Genomic DNA, 20662 nt, shown 5'->3' with positions numbered 1-20662 from the left:
GAGTCGTGTGTCAACGCCCAGACCGCCTCACCTGATGTTGTCATATTAGAGGTATGTAAATGCGATACCACAGCACTGTCTCGGGGACCCATTCACTCCAATGCTGTTCTTTGAACAGACATGTTAGACTCATCAGACTCGCCCTCCTACATTATCGCTTCCCCTAGAGGAAGTCGCCACATTTTTCCGAGATATTTTGCCATCGGCTTTCGTTACCTAAGGCAATAACATCGGCCATGGGACTACTATTAGATTCAATGAAGGTTTCAGTCACGCAGGTTATACTATCGTGTCATACCGTTGGCTTTGGATCAGTTAACGAGGGTGCGGCTGGTGATCACACCGATGTAGTCAATCACATAATTGACCACAGCGAACCGCAGCATCTTTATCGACATATAAGCGCACAAAATGTCGTGTAATTAACAAACAACTCAAGTTTGAACTTATTACTAAGAAGTGTGGCGACTTAATCGACTTAATTCTAACGTTCAGGTCAAAAACGGTGTACACCCTAACATAATATTATGGCGACCAAAATTGGCGTAACCACGCGCGCACGATCTCTTCTTCGAAGAGGACAACACCCCACTGATTGTGTGACAGACAGGCCATTCACAGACGACTGCACCACTAACACTAGAATGGGTGACTCCCTGTGGTTGGTACATTAGAAATTAGACAATCATAATAACAGCATCTACCGAACCTCTGTCTTAATTCAGCATTCGTGTTATTTCCGAATCTCTCCACTCACCTGAAAGATGGCGTTGACAGGTTTTGATTGACCCACTGGTCGAAAACTGTTTCCACTTCTGACTTCCACAGGCGTTTGTGCTATTTTCGACAGGACGAGTCACGCGAAATAGATTTCAAACTTGTTTATGGTGCGGTTGTCACGCATGCACCGCACTAATCTTCGTTCTTTTTTAAACTAACTTCATTGCTTGCGCCTTCCTTTAGTTATCTGTGATTTTTGTCTATTCAATCTCCTTACACTTCTGTACAGCCCGCGCGATCCTGCTCTGGCGGTTAGAGCTTAGACACAAATTTATTTTTCACCTTAACAAGGATCACTATTGCCCTGGACCACGGCACCCCGCTTTTGTGCTTGGGATGGGCGGGTAGTGTGGCTGTCTTACGGTCGTCGTCGATGGACTGCTGGGCTGGTTTGTGTTGCGGCTTCTACTAATGCTCTTCTTGTTGATGTCGCGAAGAACAGTGTCGCTGCTCGTCTCTGCAACGCCCTGTAGACGCGTTAGTTCTCGCAAGAGTTTATCGTAAATAAAATGTCTCTTAAGCTATTGCAGCTTGTTTCTCTTAAGCGTTGCACATTCTACGACAGTTCCTGCTGCCCGTAGACAAGCACTTTCATACTTTTCGCTATGAGTTTTGCCACTTTTACGGGAGCGTATTTGGAGTAGCTCCACAACAACTACAGCTACTTTTCCGTGGCTGGCAGCAGCTGTAGCATGACAATACCGACATCGACAACTACTGCATGAATCGCAGCAGAAGCATCTGAACAAACTGGGCGTCAAACCGTCGTCATACAAGATACGTCAGCAGTCTACGGCAACAAGAATACAGAGCAATCAAAAGACTTCTGTCGTTGTTGCCGTTACGTCGCACTTTTGGCCGAGTCACTAGTGAGTGGCCTGCAGCGACGGTGAACCGACCCAGAGGAACCAAAAACCAGCCACACAAACACCGGGGACGCGCGTGGGACGCTCGGGCCAGCGAGTGATTGCACCGGCTATAGGCGCATGTATATTCGCAACTCAACAGGCAAAAGACGTACCAGGTCGACGGCAGCACAATGCACGCGGCTTCTTGATCTTGCTGCTAGATCTTTTGCCGACTTTCGTCGACTCACTCACTTGCCACAGCCAGGATCCTGCTGCATGGTGTATGGCGCTGTGGAGCGTCGGAGCGATTGGTATCGACGGGTTCCGGGCTATCTACGGCACGATGAACGTACGCGCGCTACACAAACTCCCATGGACCGCCACTGATTCACGCTGATGGTCGGTGTCTTTGTCGACGATTATGGGGCACCCCGGTACACATGACCAATCTGGACACTATTGAATGAGCAGAATGAACTAGACTCACTCAGTCATTAACAGCATACAAACAAACACAGAATTTCACGAACGGGGACTTTACTTCCGTATGTTGATAGACTGATTTATTGATGAAGAGAACTTTGTTGTGGTGACTCATTCGATAACAGCTGCGCAGAACGCACAAAACAGCACAATTATATGCAGAATTTCTCGAACGTCCTCTGTATTTAGATACGTAGAGAACTGTTCAATTCGATAGAATAGAATGAAATTCAGTTTTCCCCACAGTCCCTTTTGCACTTATTCCCTGTAACCTACAGGACGAATGCAACAAACCATAGAAAAACTTGAAATCAACTGGAAATGCTCCAGCAGTGTAACTTTGCGCTATCCGCGTAGCAAACGAAACATTTCTCCTCAATCGAGTCGAGGAAAATCTCAATGTACTTTATTTGTTTTGAATGGGAGAAGCGCGAGGCCACCTGCACACGTTCAATGATTCGTAGAGAAGGTTACGAAGCGCGATCACAGTGGTGTCTCTTGATGCGCGTGTTTGTGTCAGCGTACTCTTAAAGGCCAACTAAGTAAACAGTCTTGCTCTAATAGGTAATATTAACGGCACTGTCACAATATAGAAATACAGATTCAGTCAATGTTGGCAAATCGTTTTTGTCGTCGTACCAGATAGACGTGATCTCGATGTCCAAGCATCCACGTTCACCCATCCAGACTATGCGCTGGAGCAGTGTCTCTTGCAGACAAAAGGTGGCCCGATACAACTCAACCCGGCCCGCTCCCGCAGCAGCGCTAGACTAAAGCAGAAGTCGTGTCGCACTTGAAGGGACCTTTCGACAAAGGGCTGCGCCAGCGGAGTAGCCAAGATCAACGCAGAGAGACCCGCCTTTAGGACCGCGGTTTTTGGATTTTGCGGATTGCGATGTGTCGGAGACGCAGCAGGGTACAACCCAACAAGACTGATAATTATGGCGACTCACTCGTTTGTAAAATAAACAGATCGGCTATTGTTCGACGGGCGCGACCTGCCCTCAGCCTGCGCCTGTAGGTTTTTTTTTATCTCACTCACGTCACTTGCCGCAACCTCTGTAAGCCTGCGCCACTATTATCGACAGCCATAGTTTCATCATGACCATTGTCCACCAGCGCCGTACATCTATATAGAATATACACAAATAGATGTCGCGTGTTTTCGTACCGCTGTTACTGCGACGGCAATTGTGGGAAGCACCAGTCGACTATGTTCACCCGTCGATTGGCCAGTCGTTCTCAACCTAGACCAGCGCCCGCCAGCCTGCCTGTCTGCAGCAAGAACGGCCCGCACCCTCAAAAAATAGCTCAATACAGACGGCCACCTAGCCAGCCAACAGTCTTCAATAACAGGCTAAAAACCGTTCCGAACTTTCCGGTGTTAGGCAGCGTAACGCGCGGAACAGTACACTTCTTGCCTATCCACATTCCGCCGCTTAGTTCTATGTGAAAACAACAGCTGACCTGCGGTTAAATTGGGCACTCTTTCTTACTTTTTCTCTACTCCTCCCGCATTCTCTCTCATTTTCGTCGATGAAAGCAACGCTCGATTGGTTGCTGCGGCAGCAAGGGTAACGGGCGCAGCGCTGGCGCGTTCACCATCATTATGATCTTCTACTACCATGCAAGATGGCGGCTCCGACATCGCCCAACAGCTGGTTAGAGGACAAATATGAGAACAGACGACAACTCACAGAGTCTTGCCAGAGCACTAGTAGCAGACGTTAAACAGGCGGACAATCGACTAGATACAGACAGAGAAATCGCTATATAGAGAGTTTAATAGAACAGCGGTGATGGACGGAAATCTAAGTAGACTAGCTCTGATTGTAAGCATACGAGTTCTTGTCGTAGTGCGTAATGTAGTACAGCAAAAAGTGCTATTAGACGTGTAAACTCTATGCTCTACATGCAAGTACTAACATCACATCTTTGACTTGTAACGAACTGAACATTATTTGTGTGCTTTTCGAATGCAGAGAACAACTGGGAAAGGGTGGGTGCACTCTAACAGTGTGATTGATAGGGAAAAAGAGGAGACTGTCTATTGCATGTATGGCTGTTGTATTTCTTGTATCTAGAGTCGTTTGCTGCTCTACGTCACGAGAAGCAGGAAGAAAATAGGGGAAAAGGGGGTCGGATCCATTCGAGACTCGTGGAGTGATTAGAGAACAGTCAGCGTAAGTGAAACATTGAAGAAAAATGGATCGCGCAAGAGTGAAAGCCGTAAACGGGCAAGTTATGTTGGTGGGAAGTGAGGGCGATAGATGCATGTACTGATGACGGCATTGGTGCTGCCGGCGCTGTATAGGGAAGGAACTATGTGAAGCGGATAAGCCAAGGGTGCTCCGAGGAGTTAGAGCCTTTGCCCTCAGGGGGTTCGGGGAAGGGAGTCGAGGCAGAAAAAATCTAACTACTGTCAAAGCAATACAACTTATGATAACTATTGCTTTTGTTGCGGTGGCGCAAGATAAAAATAAATGACGAAGGTGCAAAAATCGACGTGTGTAAGACAAGCATGCGGACCTGTATCTGCTTATTGGCGGCAGCCGTGGTGTCACGGCAAAGCTTCAGAGCTCATTATATTTAGCATGGCGACGAAACTGGTCATGTACTAGTACTGTCCGAATCGTACTAGCACCACGATTTAACATAATAATACATACTTCCACGAGTCATGGAGCAGAATCTATTGAGCAGATGTGATGTTCCGCAAAGAAAGCAATACGCAGACTTGGTTATCGTTGCGCCTTACATCTGATACAAGAGAGCTTGTGCAACTAAAAACAACACAACAGTACTACTGCCACGGACCACCGATATCTCCGTATAAGATTGTTGCTTCTGGTGTTACGAAGGTAACGCGTAACTAGGAAGATAAGAGAGAATTCAAAATGTAGAATTCAACAAATCGGAAAGCCAAGAACGAGTTTGAAATTGTTGACCGAAGCAAGAGATGGAGGGTGAATAGCGTTCATTTAGGGGCAACAGTGATTCAGCAGGAGACTGTACATAGAGGTTGTTGTTGATCATTTGGAAAAATTACTTAACACACACACAAATAAGGTTGACTGAATTAGGATATTGCAGTTGTTAAGACCTTGCAAACTGTCATTCAGTTGTTTTGTTGCATTTTATGCGAGAGTGTGGATGTCTCACTAATATGGAGCATCAATTGAGCTATCAATATAATTCGAATGTGTAGATGTTGTTACTTATAAAAAAGACAACATTTAATGTCTCGTGGTTCGTCTGGTAAAAATCTTCTTTCATTAGTGGATTTTTGCTCTGCCAGCAGAAGCATAGAATGCGGTCCGGTCATACTTAAATCTGTTACTCAAGCCTTCCTAAGAAAAGTTAAAAGAAAGTTAACAAAATAACAATAATACTAACATTAATAAGACTGCTACTGGTGTATCAGTATGATTCATTGATTGGGATGTATGGTAGCTACGATTCGTTAGAGTTCGATAATTGATCTAAATTGACTGTAGGTAGTGGCGTATAACAAGAAATAACACATCACATTTTGCAGACTATCAGCGTTCAACCATGTAACTACAAACGTAGCTTAGGAAAAAAAAGCAAAATAAACTGTTTACTGGAACCTTGTGAGTGTACTGAAAGCTGCATCTAAGAATATTGAGTTTCTGGCTTTCCGAGTTCATATGAGACGAACTGAGCTATTACTAATTGTTCCGTTTCAAAACTAGTGACAAATTGGTGGATTTTTTTTTTCCAAGTTTATAACTTAAGTCTTTAAAAAATTTGGTTGCTTGATATCTGCTTAGTAACACGTCGAAAAGAATAATATATCAAGGAGTTTTTTTTTAATTAATTATAATATGCTGGAAAAAAGAGAATCTTTACTTAGCGCGCAGAGCTGTCTTACATTTACTATCACACGCCGGTATCTGCAAATTCTAACCCTACGATCACCTCTACTTGCAGGGCCACTTTAATAGAAGACGCAGTCTTTAGCAAGCCTAGAATTTTCTACACATTTAATGCGATGGGTGACAAACAAGTTCCTCGATGGCCTTGGTCACCTGCGCAAGTGCCGCCGCATTGCACACCCTGGATCGACGAAATGGTTCACAGGGTTTATCAATCTACGATTTGCAATATACCAATAGAAATTCCTGGGGATGGCCTGCAATCCCTCACCCTGCCAGAAGTGTACACCATACTTGAGCGGAAATTGGCTGTAGGGGGTGTACCTGAAGATATGGATCAAGGCGGTATTGGAGGGGACCTTGGAAACAGCCAAGACAACGAGGCCGGCAGGCTGGGTCCGAAAGATGTTGCTTTCGATATTAACTCGAATGTTGGATCCCTTGTTATCTCACAAGACCGGCTCGGTGTCACAAGTCAAAGCAATTTTAATACTGTAAAGGCTAATTGCTGTGTGTACCGTGGACGCTGGCAGTATGAGGTACGTACTTGTGCTTGCCAAACAGGTTTACTTTGAGTGGTTAGGTAACGGCTAGGATTTGCAATCTGTACTGAAGGTTAAAAAAATCGAAAGCATGCTGTGAGATGGAAAAAAGGTAAATTGTTCGTAAGTAAATGCTTCCGACGTGTTATGCATGCGACCGGCTTACCTGTGAAAGCGCAGATTGTTGAGATGCTAAACCATTCCTTGATGTATCAGGTATTTAAGACTAGCTGTTCCTGTAGTATCCTTAATAATTGACTTTTCCTCGAAGGTGTCGTTGGGTAGCAAAGGTGTGATGCAAGTTGGCTGGGCAACTGCCAAGTGCGAATTTAATGACGAACAGGGAGTTGGTGATACACCGGACTCATTTGCCTTTGACGGAAATCGAATACGGTGAGTGATGTAAATTAGTTAAAAATGTACAGGTTGGGCATGAGCATCCCGACAATTCAAGAATATCATTTTACAGTTGGTCTTTGTTTATGTGTTATTTTTACTTCATATTGCTCCCCTAATACTTCCACAGATGTAAGGGGAAAACTCTCAGAATCAAATGACTCTTTTTTAAACTTTCAAAGTGCTTTTGTCCCATCCATATTTTTACTTGGAATGGTTTTCATTGTTTCGTATGAGATGCTTGACTGGTTTTTATTACTTTATTTTTTCCGACACTTTTACATTTCCTTTTTGCTTTATCACACAGAAAATGGAACGTTTCCAACATGAAGTACGGCCAAGCCTGGCTAGCAGGCGATGTCATTGGCTGTTGCTTGGATCTCGACGCCGGTACGGTTTCATTCTATAGAAACGGGGTTTCGCTGGGTGAGGCTTTCCGAAATATTCGTCGAGGCCCGGGATACGCGTATTTCCCCGCCGTGTCACTATCGTTCGGAGAGAATCTTGTAGCAAACTTTGGATCGAGCCGTTTACGTTACCCAATTGAGGGCTACTCACCATTAGTTGCAATACCGGATACGTCTCGTGCTCAGCTGGTCACCAATCTAATTTATAAGGTTTGTATTATCGAATTGATCTCAGTATGACTGGAAAATATTTGGCTAGTGTTTTTATGTGGATTTTGTAGTCACTACCTCATGGATAATTTAACGGATATTCTCCTGGTTGGCCGCTATAATGACCTTAATTAAAAAAAAATATGAAGCATGTAAATGAGATGAAAATCGAAAAATTATGCAAAGAATGTATATACATTTTTGATAATATTAATAATTTACACGATGCTAATACGGCTACTACTACTAATAATGTATTCATTAAAATATGAATATAAAATGTTCATATAATAAATATAAATGTTTTATCATAATTTTTTGCGGGAACGTTGTCAAACCCGCAGTTCTGTTAATAAATCAAAATTTGTATGGCAATGCATACAGACAATTAAAGCTAGCCGCACTGCACAGCAACGGAATAATAATCGCGTTTTTCAGGGTTGGTTGCCCAAAAACACAAAACTAAAATGACAATTGATTACACTGGATATCAAAACAAGTTCTCATTCGAAAAATAGTTAAAACAGCAGCAGCTACGTGGTTATATTTATAGAGAAAAGGTTCCGTTAACTCTGTATTTTCTTTGATCGTGTGCATGTCTGCATTGTTATTCTTTTACGTATTACGACTGATTGCGGTATCGTAAAATCCATGATGGATATTACGGATGACTTACTAACTTTCCTTTTCTGTTGTGGCTGCCTGCTATGTTCGTGATGTTGTTTGTGGCGCTATCACAGGTTGTAAGCGTTTACAGTGATGCCGAGAGGACGACAATTAACCAAATGAGCGATGACGGAGCACAAATTCTTCTGCGTGGAAGCCGCTCACAGGCGCTGCTCGTAGCTGCACCCGTAGTCGAGTATTTCCCATTGCTGGTTGAAACGCCATACGTTCTCGAGGTGAGATTAGCAGCGTGGTAATACTCGTAAGCTGTAATAGATAGTGGTTAAGTTCCGTGGACAAAATGCGCACTGTTATTTTAATATAAAATGCACATAATTATATATATATATATACAGGGTTTGGTACGTAAATTGAGACTTTTTTCTTATACTTTGTTTTAAAAACTATTTAGAAATAAAAATAAATATTTTGACAAAATTTCTTACATGTGCTACAAATGTCATTCCTCATAATAACCACCACAATCACAGCTTTAATTCGGGTCCTACAATAGTTAGGAGTAAGTAGGAATAATTAGCCCGTTCTCAAAATATATCCGAAAATAAGTTTTAACAGCAACCACGCATCAAGTGATATTAATAGGCTTAAAGTCTTTAAAAGTGTTGCTTAAATACGCCGCATAAGGAAAATTCCAACGGTATCAAATTTTGAGCTGATAGTAGCCCCAAAAATACAGGAGTCTAAAATGGCCAAAAAGTCTCAAAAGACTCATTGTTAGAACCTACCTGGACCACTAGGTTGGAAATCAATATTCTCTTTCTAAAACGGCCGTTAGTTTCTATGTCCAGAATACGCATGTCCCCAAAATGGCTTTTTGTGATTTTCGATGCATCTTTGAGCTTCAAATGAAAAACTTATTAAGAGCCTTCCGGTTTACCTCATGAAAATCTTTCTCAGCTTTCTAAAGATCTGTTTAAAAACTGGCAGTAATGTAGACTATCATGTAATGTAGGCTATCGCAAAAAGGAAGGTTTTAGTTTTAGTGGTTTGCCCAGGACAGAAAAAATGTAGTAGCTAATCTTTGCTCAAATTCCGAAAACGACGCAGTGTTGTTAGTCATGACGAGTTTGTTGAGTAATTGTAGAAAAAAATGGGTTTCATCTGCTAACAAGGATAGTAGTTGAACGCATGCCCGCCATGACAAACAGCTCGTTGAAGTGGTATTATAATTTAGGTACCGCACCTTATATATGTATATATATATAAGAATTGCAATCTCAGGCCTGTAATAATTATCTTTCAGAAGGACCTAATTTACAACCAAAATTCTTTACCTTAAGACAAATAAGTGTACTTCAAGCACTCATGGAGACGATTTCCGCCTTCGAATAATTGCTCTTAGGTAACGCTGCTGCCTTTGCTCGAACGATTTCTTGAAGAGGATCCGGATCAAATAGTGGCATTCCTCTCGATTCTCTGGACACTGCTTGAATGGCAACAGATACATCAGGTGACATCATTATTGACTCGTCAATCACATTGTCCCCTACGTACCCGGTGAAGTTCGATGTTATGTTCACGTTGGGAACAACGTACGCTCGTAATTTTATTCATCCCACTCACTTATCTAAAATGCAATACTATTTACTACAAAAAAAAATGCTATTAACTAAGCTTCGCGTGCTTGTTTACTCATAAGCGATTCGTATCGATGGTTGACATTGACACAAAAATTTATAAATCTATAGATAGAAGTGGATATGTAATTAAACATGAAGTATCAACCAATTTATAGATATTAAGATAATTTCTTTAGTTTATAGCTTGCAACAAATTTACCAAATCTTTCTATTCTCGGAATTTTGTTCGACTAAACTTATAGGCCCTGGAGAAATTGGCATCTGTACTCATCAGTTCATACAGCTTTGCCGCTTCGGATGTTGACTATACGCAGCAGAAGAAAGTAATTAGACTCTTTATTCATCTACTCTCACACACTTATACGAGGCGGTATCTCATGTGCAAGGTCAGTAGTGATTTTTGACTCAGGCTCTCGCGACCCTTATGTTTATCAGATTATTTTTTATTATATTATCAGGTGCATAATTACGATAGTATTAATTGATTTTCCGATGTATGATTGCCTGAGAGGAAATTAGGGTGTAATTGATAAATATCGCAGAGCTCATAAAAATCAACTTCTATAACGCATTATATATACTTATAACATGACGCGATTAGCTTGAACTCGATTACTCTGATAAAGAAACAGATGTCTCTAAGGATTGAATTGATCTGCAGCTCGCAAACCCGAACACGAAACTAATTAACCAGTAAATATTTATATTTCTCTGTTAAAATAAGCCTGTCTTATTTAAAACAGGATCATTTGCCATGTGTGTGTATAATCTGCAGCACTGCATTTAACTGCGAACAAACAAAATCAGTGATTGATATAGAGTGTAATATACTGGAGTTAGAACGTTTTGGATAAATTTTATGTATAAATATATAGAATAAACCACTTTGATCCGGGTTTTTCCTATAAGTTGGCTTTAAGGTTGTATCTAAACAAAAATAGGTATTTTAACTAGATTATGGATATGCTAGAGGTGTCATTTCTGATGGTCATGTTTGTTCAATATAACCGCCATCCACCGCGGTACGGCTTCAATTCAAAACTTAAAGCGCTTATTACTCATTTTCAAGATTTTTTTATTCGCAAATTACTTTTTAATAGCAACCGCACGTCAAATGAATTTATTAGATAAACGTTAGTGTCGCTCAAAAAAACTAAACCAAAAGAATTCCAGCGGAATTAAATTTCAGCTGGTAGGAGGCTAAAAAAACGGCTAAAAAGATGCGAAAGGAGTAACGTTTTAGCGCTGCAATTGATAATTTATATTTTCTCTCCAAAACAGCCGTTTTTTTTTAAATCAAAAATACAGGTATATCGAAAATGGCTTTTTGAGCCATTTTGATGAATTTTCAATCTTCTTGACGTCCGAGTCTTTCAATAAACTGAATATTTGAAATTTAAAGTATTGAGAAGCTCTTATGTTTGTCCTATGCAAGTCTTCTTTTGATTTCTCAGAAACCGTATGAAGACTAACTATAATGTGGAGCACGGGTTCGGGATAAAAAAGAAAGTTGGTCTTAGCAATGTTTATTTTACGTAAACACACTTCACAACAACTAATCTTCATTCAAACTGCGCGTAAACGACGCAGTGTTTTTCGCTATGGTAGTTTGTTTTGTTTTGGGAAGAACCGCTTTTCTTCTAGGGTCAAAGATAGCGGATAAAAAGATGTTAGGACGGCAACCTGACAAAGTTTTGTTAGAACTTGAACACTCTACTCTATGATAATTTTTTTTATACATCCATTGTATATTATTTTGCTTTTAGGTGCTTTTTGAGAAGGGTCGGTTTTCAACACTAATGAAAGTAAAACCGCTCGATATTCAACATTTAGAAGAGGTGGTGCCTCAAGTCTGGCTGGAGGTTGCCCTTGAGGTGAGTGGAGAATGTTCAAGGCAAAGTTATAGATTGACATTTAATCGCAAGCCAAGTAGATGCGCGTCATAGTCTTTTGTATAGCTGAGATCAGTTGGAGTCGTTAACACTCTAAGTGGAATCAACCAGATCAATATGCGACTTTCATTAATAATTAGTCTCTCAGGTAAATCCAATCACAATCATTACTATGTTTGTTGTCCATATACATATATATATATATATATATATATATATATATATTTATAACATGTGGGATTCCTTTGTATATTCCTTATTGGTTCAAAGGAGGGAGGACCGTGCGTTTACGGTTCACCAGCAGAAGAGGCTGTTGTCAAGGCTGCGTATTTCAGTAGCCGTGACAGAATTAAGTCGATTGTTGCTGATGTAGAGGGTCTTCAAGTGGAATTACTCGCCACGGTTAGTGTCCTCACTTATGTAACAATGTTTTGAAGACCACACTAATGACGTTTTCTGATAATAATATTATAAATATGATTTGTTCAAGCGTCGATGTATGTAGTGAAAGTGAAGCATATACAGTTTTAATAGAAAGACAGTACATTAATAAAGATAGACGAAAGATAACCAAGTGTCGCTTCAGTTTACATTTCTAACCAGGGTCACTGTTACAAAGAAGCTTATGACAAAGGGCCAATGTTTATAATGACTTCGTCGGTTTGGTATTTTAGGTAACTCAAGATGACGACAGCTGTCCACCTCTTGGACAAACGTCCCGTGATAAGTTTCTATGTGAGTTCGAAAAACTTCTTAAGGAGCATAGCCTAGCGCATTCTGCTACGACGCTTCAATCGTCACTATCGACGGTCGCGATCTCATATCTTCACAGGCTCATCAGGTCGGTACAATGTGGGTTAATGAAACTGCGGCGTTTTTTAAGAAATTAGGGTAGTATTCAGAATATAAGTTGCATGATTTTTTGAGAGGTATATAAAGAAAGGTATGTTCCTTGACTTCGAAAACAATGACGGCACCTTGATTTCTTCTTGAACTGTTCCTTAGCATAATTCGTCAATGTCTTCCGGTAGTAAATCCGGCGGACGGTAGTGAACTCCGAGAGCACAGCTTATTCGTGCCACTGTTTCACTTTCTATCAGAGCAGTGGACGCCGGGTGAAGGCACTCGGGTAGGTGGTCTGTTTTCGAGCTTGCGCTGCACGCTTCAGGCAGAATTACGCCAGGTTCTTAGCTCTATGGCATCGGTTCGTCAGCCAAGGGAGGATCTGCCGTATCATATGTCTCTGCCGCAAGTCGAGAGGACAAAAGCTAATGCCACTGTCAAGGTAACCTGGTTGATAACAGAATAACGTTTCAAAAGTGGGGGATTTCACAGTAGCTTAGCTTAAGCGACTAATTCGCCGATCGAAAGATCCAAGAGGCGTATTTTTTTAGAGGTATTTATATATTGCCCTATTTTTAAGGAATGTATTCAATTCTACTGCAGTAAGCGATTTACTACGAACTATCATAGCAAAACACAGTGGAAGTGGCAATATGGTCATTCGTTATGTGTGCTATACGTAAGCGAATGCAGTAATGGCTGAGCAAGGTTAGGGGTTTTATATATATACTACCCGACAGGTGTAACTAAATAACGAAACAAATGTGGTAAACAGCTATAACAAAGTACACCATTTTCATTTACTATGCGCATTTTGTAAATTTTTTGTTTTAACAATTTACACGGTTTTGCATTCATTTTTCTGCAGGTATTGAAGCTGATTGACTCGGTGGTTCGGCTTTACACAGCTGTCGTACACGAGCAGCTAGAAAAGGTAAATAATGAAGGAAAATTTTGTTGTATAAGCAACAGCGGGCTGGTGCGTAGCCGGACGGATAGTAATGTCTGTTTCTTTTTATTGTTTGCATGGCAAAAGATCTCCTTTAGCTTAACGACGAATAAATCGTAGATTAACATAAGCAACCATAATTCTGATCAAAGCAAGGATCCAAACTACCCAATATGAATATCTGCGCTCAAAACCATATGCCTTTCAACACTCTTTATTTGTTTTCCCGAACGTTAAATGAGACGCTTGCACGAAAAATGCCGAACATTTTCAACATTGCTGTTTCTTCATCACCCTTGCACGTCTACCGCAGGCCGCCGCCTTGCGCGACAGTATGAAAGACTACATGAAGGCATACCGATCAACGCTCGAATCACTTGCGCGAAATAAAGCGGATGATTGGGCGCGAACAAAACTTGAATGTTCTCGAGACGTATTCCGAGAGAAGCTCAATGAACAGGCGAGACAGATGGCTTGGCTTAGTGCGACAATGTTCTCCAAAGAGAAACAACTTGACCTTTACTGGCTATTGCAGGTAAATAGTTAATACTGATAATTATCTATGTTCTAGCGAAATACGCATATGTGCATACATGAGCTATTTCTACATTATGTTAAGTTATAAGCATAGTACAACAAAACTAGAAAAGATTGTAGTGGGCGATATACCAAGCTTAGTTGCGCAAACATTTCGGTACCGTTTTCGCGATTTTTCTTAAAACCTACAATCTAAGATTTCTGTAGAGATCAAATTGGACCGTACCCATTTATTGAGCTAGAATCATGTAAGGGAACATGAATTGTCGGTTTAGTCTTCTAGTTGTTTTCCAATGTTAATGTAATTTTGATCAGGTTGTTCTGCATACTCTAGAGGAGGCATCAAAAAGTGGGCCCTGCTTTGGATTCGTGCCTGATTTTTACGTCGAGGCAAGCGTCAAACTTTTCAATGCTCTTTCAAACTTTTTTCCACCAACAGCGTGTCTATCAGATATTCCGGGACATTACAATCTGCAGGTAGGTCTGCAAAATCAGCAAAAAACGCAAGGTAAAAGCCCGATATGTAAATATATGTGTCTTCCCAATCAATCAAATTTGTATGTGATTTAACCTAATCATACAAATTTCAGCTTGTTGTATTTCATTATGTTTCGATGCATCCTTTAGTACTTCTCATATATTTTGGGAAACCTGGAGTTTCGAGCTTTTTCCAGTTTTCTTTGAGATCAAAGAAAAGCATTGGAGAAAATCAATTTTAGATTCGCAACATTTTCAGCCTGCCAGATACGTTTCAGTTTACATTTGAAATGCTGGCCTTAAGTTGAGCTAGCCGTTTCTTCTTATACGGACTTGCGTATTATGAATCCATCCTTACTATGTTTTAGGTCCGGTATAGTACATTTCTCGCATCGCATTTCTCCGATCCCCGAGTAGTTAACTCGGACCTTAAAGACGTTCTCATCCAGGCCCTCGCTCATCATGTCTGCCCTCCGGATACGCTCCGCTCTCTTGAGTGTATGAGCAGTGAAAGCTCACAGGTACGTGAAAGACTTGATAGCATTGCCAAGTAAGTCATGCTGGAAAAAGGAGGTAATCTGGCGTGGAAGTCAGTATATTCAATAGATTAGTGCAATTCGATGAGACTCAGTAAACGCGATATTCAATGAGGAAGTGTCTAACGACTTGAAGGTTGCTAAAATGGGGACAAAATCTGCTGCGGAATCGGCCCACGTATCAAAATGCTAGAAAGCCCTTTCTTTAAAAATTATAAACCCCGCGTCTAATACTTTGTGTGTTTTCAATAGAACGTATGACGACACGATCTGAGCCTTGGCGACAATTAGGCACCAAGGGAAGCGGGCACTTTTTACACAGAAGGATTTGTACAGGGAACACAGTCATTGAGATTATTTTTTTATTTCATTGTTTCTAGGCGATGGTGGCAGCCTTATTGAGGCCATACGGTAGAGCATGGGCTCATGCCAACTGGATACTTGTTCGCCTCTGGAAAGGCTGCGGATTCGCCTTTAGATACAGGTACGTATATTTTTTCGTCAATTCGTCTCTGTATTAATATAGGAATAACTAGATATACAGTAGGATCAGACAATCAACAATTAGTTCATCATTCAGAAAAAACGAATAACGATTTGGGCAACCATCTATTTCAGCTGTATTCTTTTTTTCTAACTTATAGATTTCATACAGCTGCAAAGCTGGCATTTACTGCGCAGGTGAAAGTTACCGATCTAGTCGTAAAAAGTATATCTATCAATTCTTAAGGCATTTACAAAATATTGTAGATCTCACAAACTTCACATACATAACAAATAATTTAATACATTAACAAAGTTGTACAGGCGATTAAGCTAGGAGAGCTAATCACACTCGATTTTGAAATTTTCAACAAGTCTTTACTGTGTTCATCTACAGTATCGACCCACATTTGGTAGACAAGAAGATGTCGTTGTTGAAGCCTCGAGTGGCACCTGTGTTGCCGCCACACCCACCTCCTTGCCCTTCAGTTTTCTTTCAGGTGAGTACCCTTCAAAGTCCTTTTTCGAATGGTGCCCCACACATATATATACAACTATCCAGAACCTATTATCAAGTGTCTGTCGGTGTCAAAGCTGGAAATCTACCTGTGTTTATTCTCTAGTGATGTCTCCGGTTTAAGTATTCGTTTATATTGTTCGCAGAACCTAATTTCAAAATACCTGGATGAGCACCCGGCTAACGCTGTGGCCTTCGTTGAATCGGTCCTTTCTCAACTGAACTGGGCTTTTTCCGAGTTTGTATCGATGCTACAAGAGATTCAAACTGCTCACAATCGACCGGAAAGGTAGGTTGATTTTTATTCTGCTTTTTATTTAAATAATTAAAGAAGTTTTAGAAGCTCATCAGTTTAGATAAACTATCTTTTGCATTGTCTTGAATAAATCATGCTAGCCTATAAACATATGTTTATGATAAGTTACGAAGCCATAAAAAATGTTACGTGTGTTACCTGTTCTCTTCTGCAGTATTTGCGATGTTTTTTGAGCACTTTTTTGAATCTAAGTGTGCTTGCGTACATTGCAATTAGAGGATTGATTGATGATTAGAATTCCGAAGTTCTACCGCGAACGAATAGTACGCTATTTTCAAATTTATGTAGAGGGTGTGTAATGTTTAAGTTTGTACAGGTAAGGGAAATCAATTGAGTCGCACAAGACGGAAGTATTCCAGCTCAGCTCTATATACTGTAACTACAGGCGAAGTTATAGAGCCGAAAGCGTTGCAGCTGCCGTCAAGATCATTTGTAAATCGAGAATATTTTAGGGATAAAACCTACAACTGGGTACTTAACGCGGTAAAAAGGGTTGTATGAATAGCATGGATTTTTTCCTCGTGTCGACCATTTTACCCTCCCTGCTCTGCAGATCCGTTTGTTTTCCAGCAGTGCGCAGGTACGACCCTAAGCGCCTGTTCAAGACCCTGCATCTTTACTGTTATCGATCATTGAATTTTATTCACACCTAAAGCCCGTTTTTGAATGAGCCGTTTACCCCTTATGTGCTTGAAGATCCGGTATCCAAAATGCGCATATTAAATTAGTAAAGGTGTATATGTATATCAGGGTGAAGTGAATCCAGATATAAAATTTCAGAGATTCTAATGAAGGAGATTGAGCGTGGGCGGGACCTGTCATCACCAGCTAGATAACGCAACGATCAATAATTTTTTCATTCATACCTTGGTCTCCCTATGTACTATCTTACATGATGTGTGTTTTTAAACGTTTGCAGAATTCTTATTGATTCACGCCACCTGAAAGTTTGCTCCACGTGTTTCGATTTGACCGTATCTCTGCTCAGGGTGAGAAACGTTTAGCATTGTGCGATATTATTACTACTATTAGTGTTGTTATTGTTGTTATATAAGGAAGAGCTACATCTAATGTTTACTCAGGACCAATCGCAGTGCGTGATTTTGCTACAGTTCGAAACGTGTAAATAAAGAGGTCAGTGAACGTGATATAAGGGCGTGCGCACCATTTCAGCTGAGTAGCCATAATGTATAATCTCTTCAACCTCTATTTTAATCAAGTAACTGCCACTGGTATATATCAGTAGAGGTTCTATCTTGGGTGAATAAGTAGAAAAGGTTAGGCTAAGGTTAATATAAGATGATGAACTTAGCTTACGTTAGCTTGCTAATATTTTTTATTTCACCACCTGCCTAGGTGGTGGAGATGTTGGCTAACCTTTCACCAAGTTGTCTACTAAAGCCGTCAGGATCAACTGCGTCTGCGATGTTTCTCCCACGTCTAATCCAAACCCTCTCGCACATTCTTAATCGAGTCTGCTACGGCAAGGTAAAGTTAGAACCTCGATTATACGCTTCATCTAGAATTGACACTAATTCGCGTCCATAATTTGTCACCACTAAGAAATGTCTGTGTTGGTTAAAATTAATGATGCACAAATTGAAGAGACTATAAATTCCGATATTTATCACGTGTTTATACCCTTAAATTCTGTGCCATTTACAGGGCTGCTTTGAACTTGTGGTTTCCCTTGACATCGTTGGATTGCAAAACATCGGACACTTCTGCATTATTAGCGCCGTTGCAGGTTAAAATATGTTTGCACATTTTGCAAATGGACTGTTTGTGGTAGAGTAAAAGTGTGTCTGGAAAAAAAGCATGATACATGATTATTTCCTTCTGTCCAGATTTTTCGTGGATTTTTACTCTTGCTGATTTTTTTTACAGGTATTCTGATTGCTCTATTATTGAAAGGTCCAAAGAAGAATCGCGAGATGGTTTTACGCCAGCTGTTCCAGGAACCGTCGTTCATTCCTCAGTCGATCGAGAGCTTTCTCGGTCCTTCATCGTCATCTTCATCGTCATCTTCGTTGTCATCATCATCATCATCAGCAGCAGCAGCGAACAACAATAGCGGCAGTAGCGGCGGTGGGAGTAACGGTGCATCAACATCATTGTCATCGGTTCCATCGATTTCGAGCCTAACCGGCATAAGCTCGTCATCGAGCAAACTGAGTCATCACTATCCAACAAACCATACGTCATCAGCTGTGGCTTCTTTATCTCGTTCGAAATCGAACATCACCACTGGCACGGCTGTCAGCGGCCACGCGGACGCGTCTACTTTCTCTTTAGCTAACTACGGCGATGTCAAAGAAGAAGAGATTGATCAGGCAGGGCCGCCTTTGAAATTGGACTAGCAATCATTAAGTAGCCTTATGTTTAGCAGGTGAACACGTTACCACTGCTTCATAATGGGGACATGTTGATAAGATCTGCCTTACTCAATACTTAACAATATGTATTATTATATTTAGATAAGACTAATGCTACAAAAAATATAACATCAAAGACCTAATCGATGTTTCTACGTTTATTTGGTACTGTTGTGAAACATTTGCTGCTGATTTGAAGCGCTGGCTTTGGTAAACCGTTGTTTATGGGAATGTTTTTTTTTATTTTTGTGAAAACCCAGGTCCGCCAGCTGATTCAGCTAATTAAGAAATCCTTCGCCACCGGGGAGGAATCTTCGCAGCACAATCCTCTTGGGCTCTACAGGCACCAATCGGTCGACGAGGTTTGTTAAATTGTATTCTTGACCTTGCTACATGTAACTCTATGGGTTACGAGAGGCTGCGAGGATCAGCAATACGCGAATGTTTCAGCAACACGATTCTCTCACGCTTGAATTTGCCTGCCTTTAATGACTTTAATGAGTTTTTTTAGAAGCTCATTAATGGACCGCTGCTCGATCGAGCAATAAGGGAAGACTAACTTAAAACATTTAAAACATTAAATTTTGTGTCGGAAAAGACGGCGGTTTCCTTTCGGCACAAAATGAATTATGCTTCGCCTGGTTTCGAATGAAGACTATCGTACCAGACATGTCATTAGAAAAACATCGCAAAGCTCGGGTAGAAAAAGCCTATCTTTCAAAAGGCTCGTTTCATCAATTTAAATTTTTAACGTCGTCTCCTTCCAGGACTCAGACTCTGTATGCACAATCTGCTACGCTGCAGCAAAGAGTGCTGTGTTTCGTCCCTGTGGCCATGAGTCATGCAGGGAATGCATCCAACTGCATTTGGTGCACCAACGTGAGTGCTTTTACTGTAAAGCGCCGATCAAATCAGTTGAAGCAACGCCGCCGGTCGAGGTGCCACCAGCCCCACCGGCGCCTCCTGCCCAGGGACCGCACGCTGACTAGAACTGCGGCATACACGTTAAGAAAGACAAAATCACAGATGAAATAAAAAGGAATTTACGGATTGCAGTAGGAGAAATCGTAGATGGTAATAAAAATGACTTCAAAATCATGGTATCAATGGACACGCCCACACGCAGCATTCTGTAAATAGAAACCGATATGCAAACACTTCTAGCGGAAGCCCGCAGCGTCGTCAGTCGTTGCAAAAACATACGCGCAGAATTGTATGGGCAGAGATCGGTGGCACCATGGAAACGTCTTTTTTTCTTACCAACCAGCGTGAATTTATTTAGATCCTCCACATTATCAATTAATATTTGGCAATAATTGATGAAGTCCTATTAACAACATGTAGGTATCGAAAAATGCTTTACAAACGCATAGCCTTCGTTGACTCGTAGTATCTATAATGTAAAGCGTCTATGCTTGTATGTACATATTTGTGAAGTGGTCGTATAGTATGACATGATTGAGAGAACTACAAAGCTAACCGATTTCATATGAGGACGGTTCAAGCACAAAAATTTTTTTAAAAACTACCGAAGTCAGTGCAAAAAATGCATGAAAACAAGGAATGAAATAAAAGATTGGCTTTATTTTTTCAAACCAGCATTTGCTGCTCAGATCTGGTGGAATGAATAGAATGATTTTAAAATGGACTAAGTCGAATCGATGCCACCGTTACCAATGTGACGCAGCAAGATTGTCAAATCTAGTGAAACAATCTCGGTAGACAATCCGCTTAAAAAAGAGAGCTGGCAAATTAAAAAAAACTGACACCGATCAAGAATTGCTTCTGTACAGAACGAGAAAAAAACTAGCTTTAAAGTAGGACTAAAGCAACTTTTTATGAAGTGCGAAAATAAAATTTGTTGGATCGAATAACAACAATAGTACGGAATATAAGTCGAGTATT

General features: G+C 40.8%; 2 protein-coding genes across 11 annotated transcripts in view; one reads left to right on the top strand and one right to left on the bottom strand.

Moving 5' to 3' along the window:
* Nucleotides 1–3433, bottom strand: part of LOC111250158 (CLIP-associating protein 1-B-like) — a 38971-nt gene extending 35538 nt beyond the window's left edge. For all 4 annotated transcript variants that reach the window (XM_022804947.2, XM_086987676.1, XM_022804943.2 and 1 more), the window contains exon 1: nt 758–3433. The gene's annotated coding sequence lies outside the window, so the exon portion shown is untranslated. The remainder of the gene's footprint in view (nt 1–757) is intronic.
* On the top strand, nt 34–20652 carry LOC111250159 (E3 ubiquitin-protein ligase RNF123-like). Of its 7 annotated transcripts, none has more exons than XM_086987681.1 (24): nt 34–51; nt 6066–6549; nt 6824–6945; nt 7256–7565; nt 8306–8467; nt 9595–9702; nt 10075–10218; nt 11599–11706; nt 11995–12126; nt 12399–12565; nt 12730–13009; nt 13436–13501; nt 13830–14051; nt 14369–14530; nt 14899–15051; nt 15447–15550; nt 15947–16049; nt 16213–16355; nt 17302–17371; nt 17739–17870; nt 18048–18129; nt 18270–18715; nt 19018–19119; nt 19525–20652. In XM_086987681.1, exons 2-24 carry the CDS (start codon nt 6127–6129, stop codon nt 19744–19746), a joined length of 3963 nt encoding a protein of 1320 aa, XP_086843807.1. In that variant the 5' UTR covers nt 34–51; nt 6066–6126; the 3' UTR covers nt 19747–20652. The 7 variants fall into 7 exon arrangements, with proteins under 7 accessions (XP_086843807.1, XP_086843806.1, XP_022660688.1 ...); XM_086987680.1 differs by lacking the exon at nt 34–51 and adding an exon at nt 3688–3943; XM_022804953.2 differs by lacking the exon at nt 34–51 and adding an exon at nt 3688–4110.
* The last annotated feature ends 10 nt before the right edge of the window (nt 20653–20662 follow it).

Source organism: Varroa destructor, unplaced genomic scaffold (assembly GCF_002443255.2).
Source record: "Varroa destructor unplaced genomic scaffold, Vdes_3.0 BEIS01000004.1, whole genome shotgun sequence".
NCBI classification, from domain to species: Eukaryota; Metazoa; Arthropoda; class Arachnida; order Mesostigmata; family Varroidae; genus Varroa; species Varroa destructor.
The sequence above is the reverse complement of the archived record's forward strand: the minus strand, read 5'-3'. Positions and strand labels throughout refer to the sequence as shown.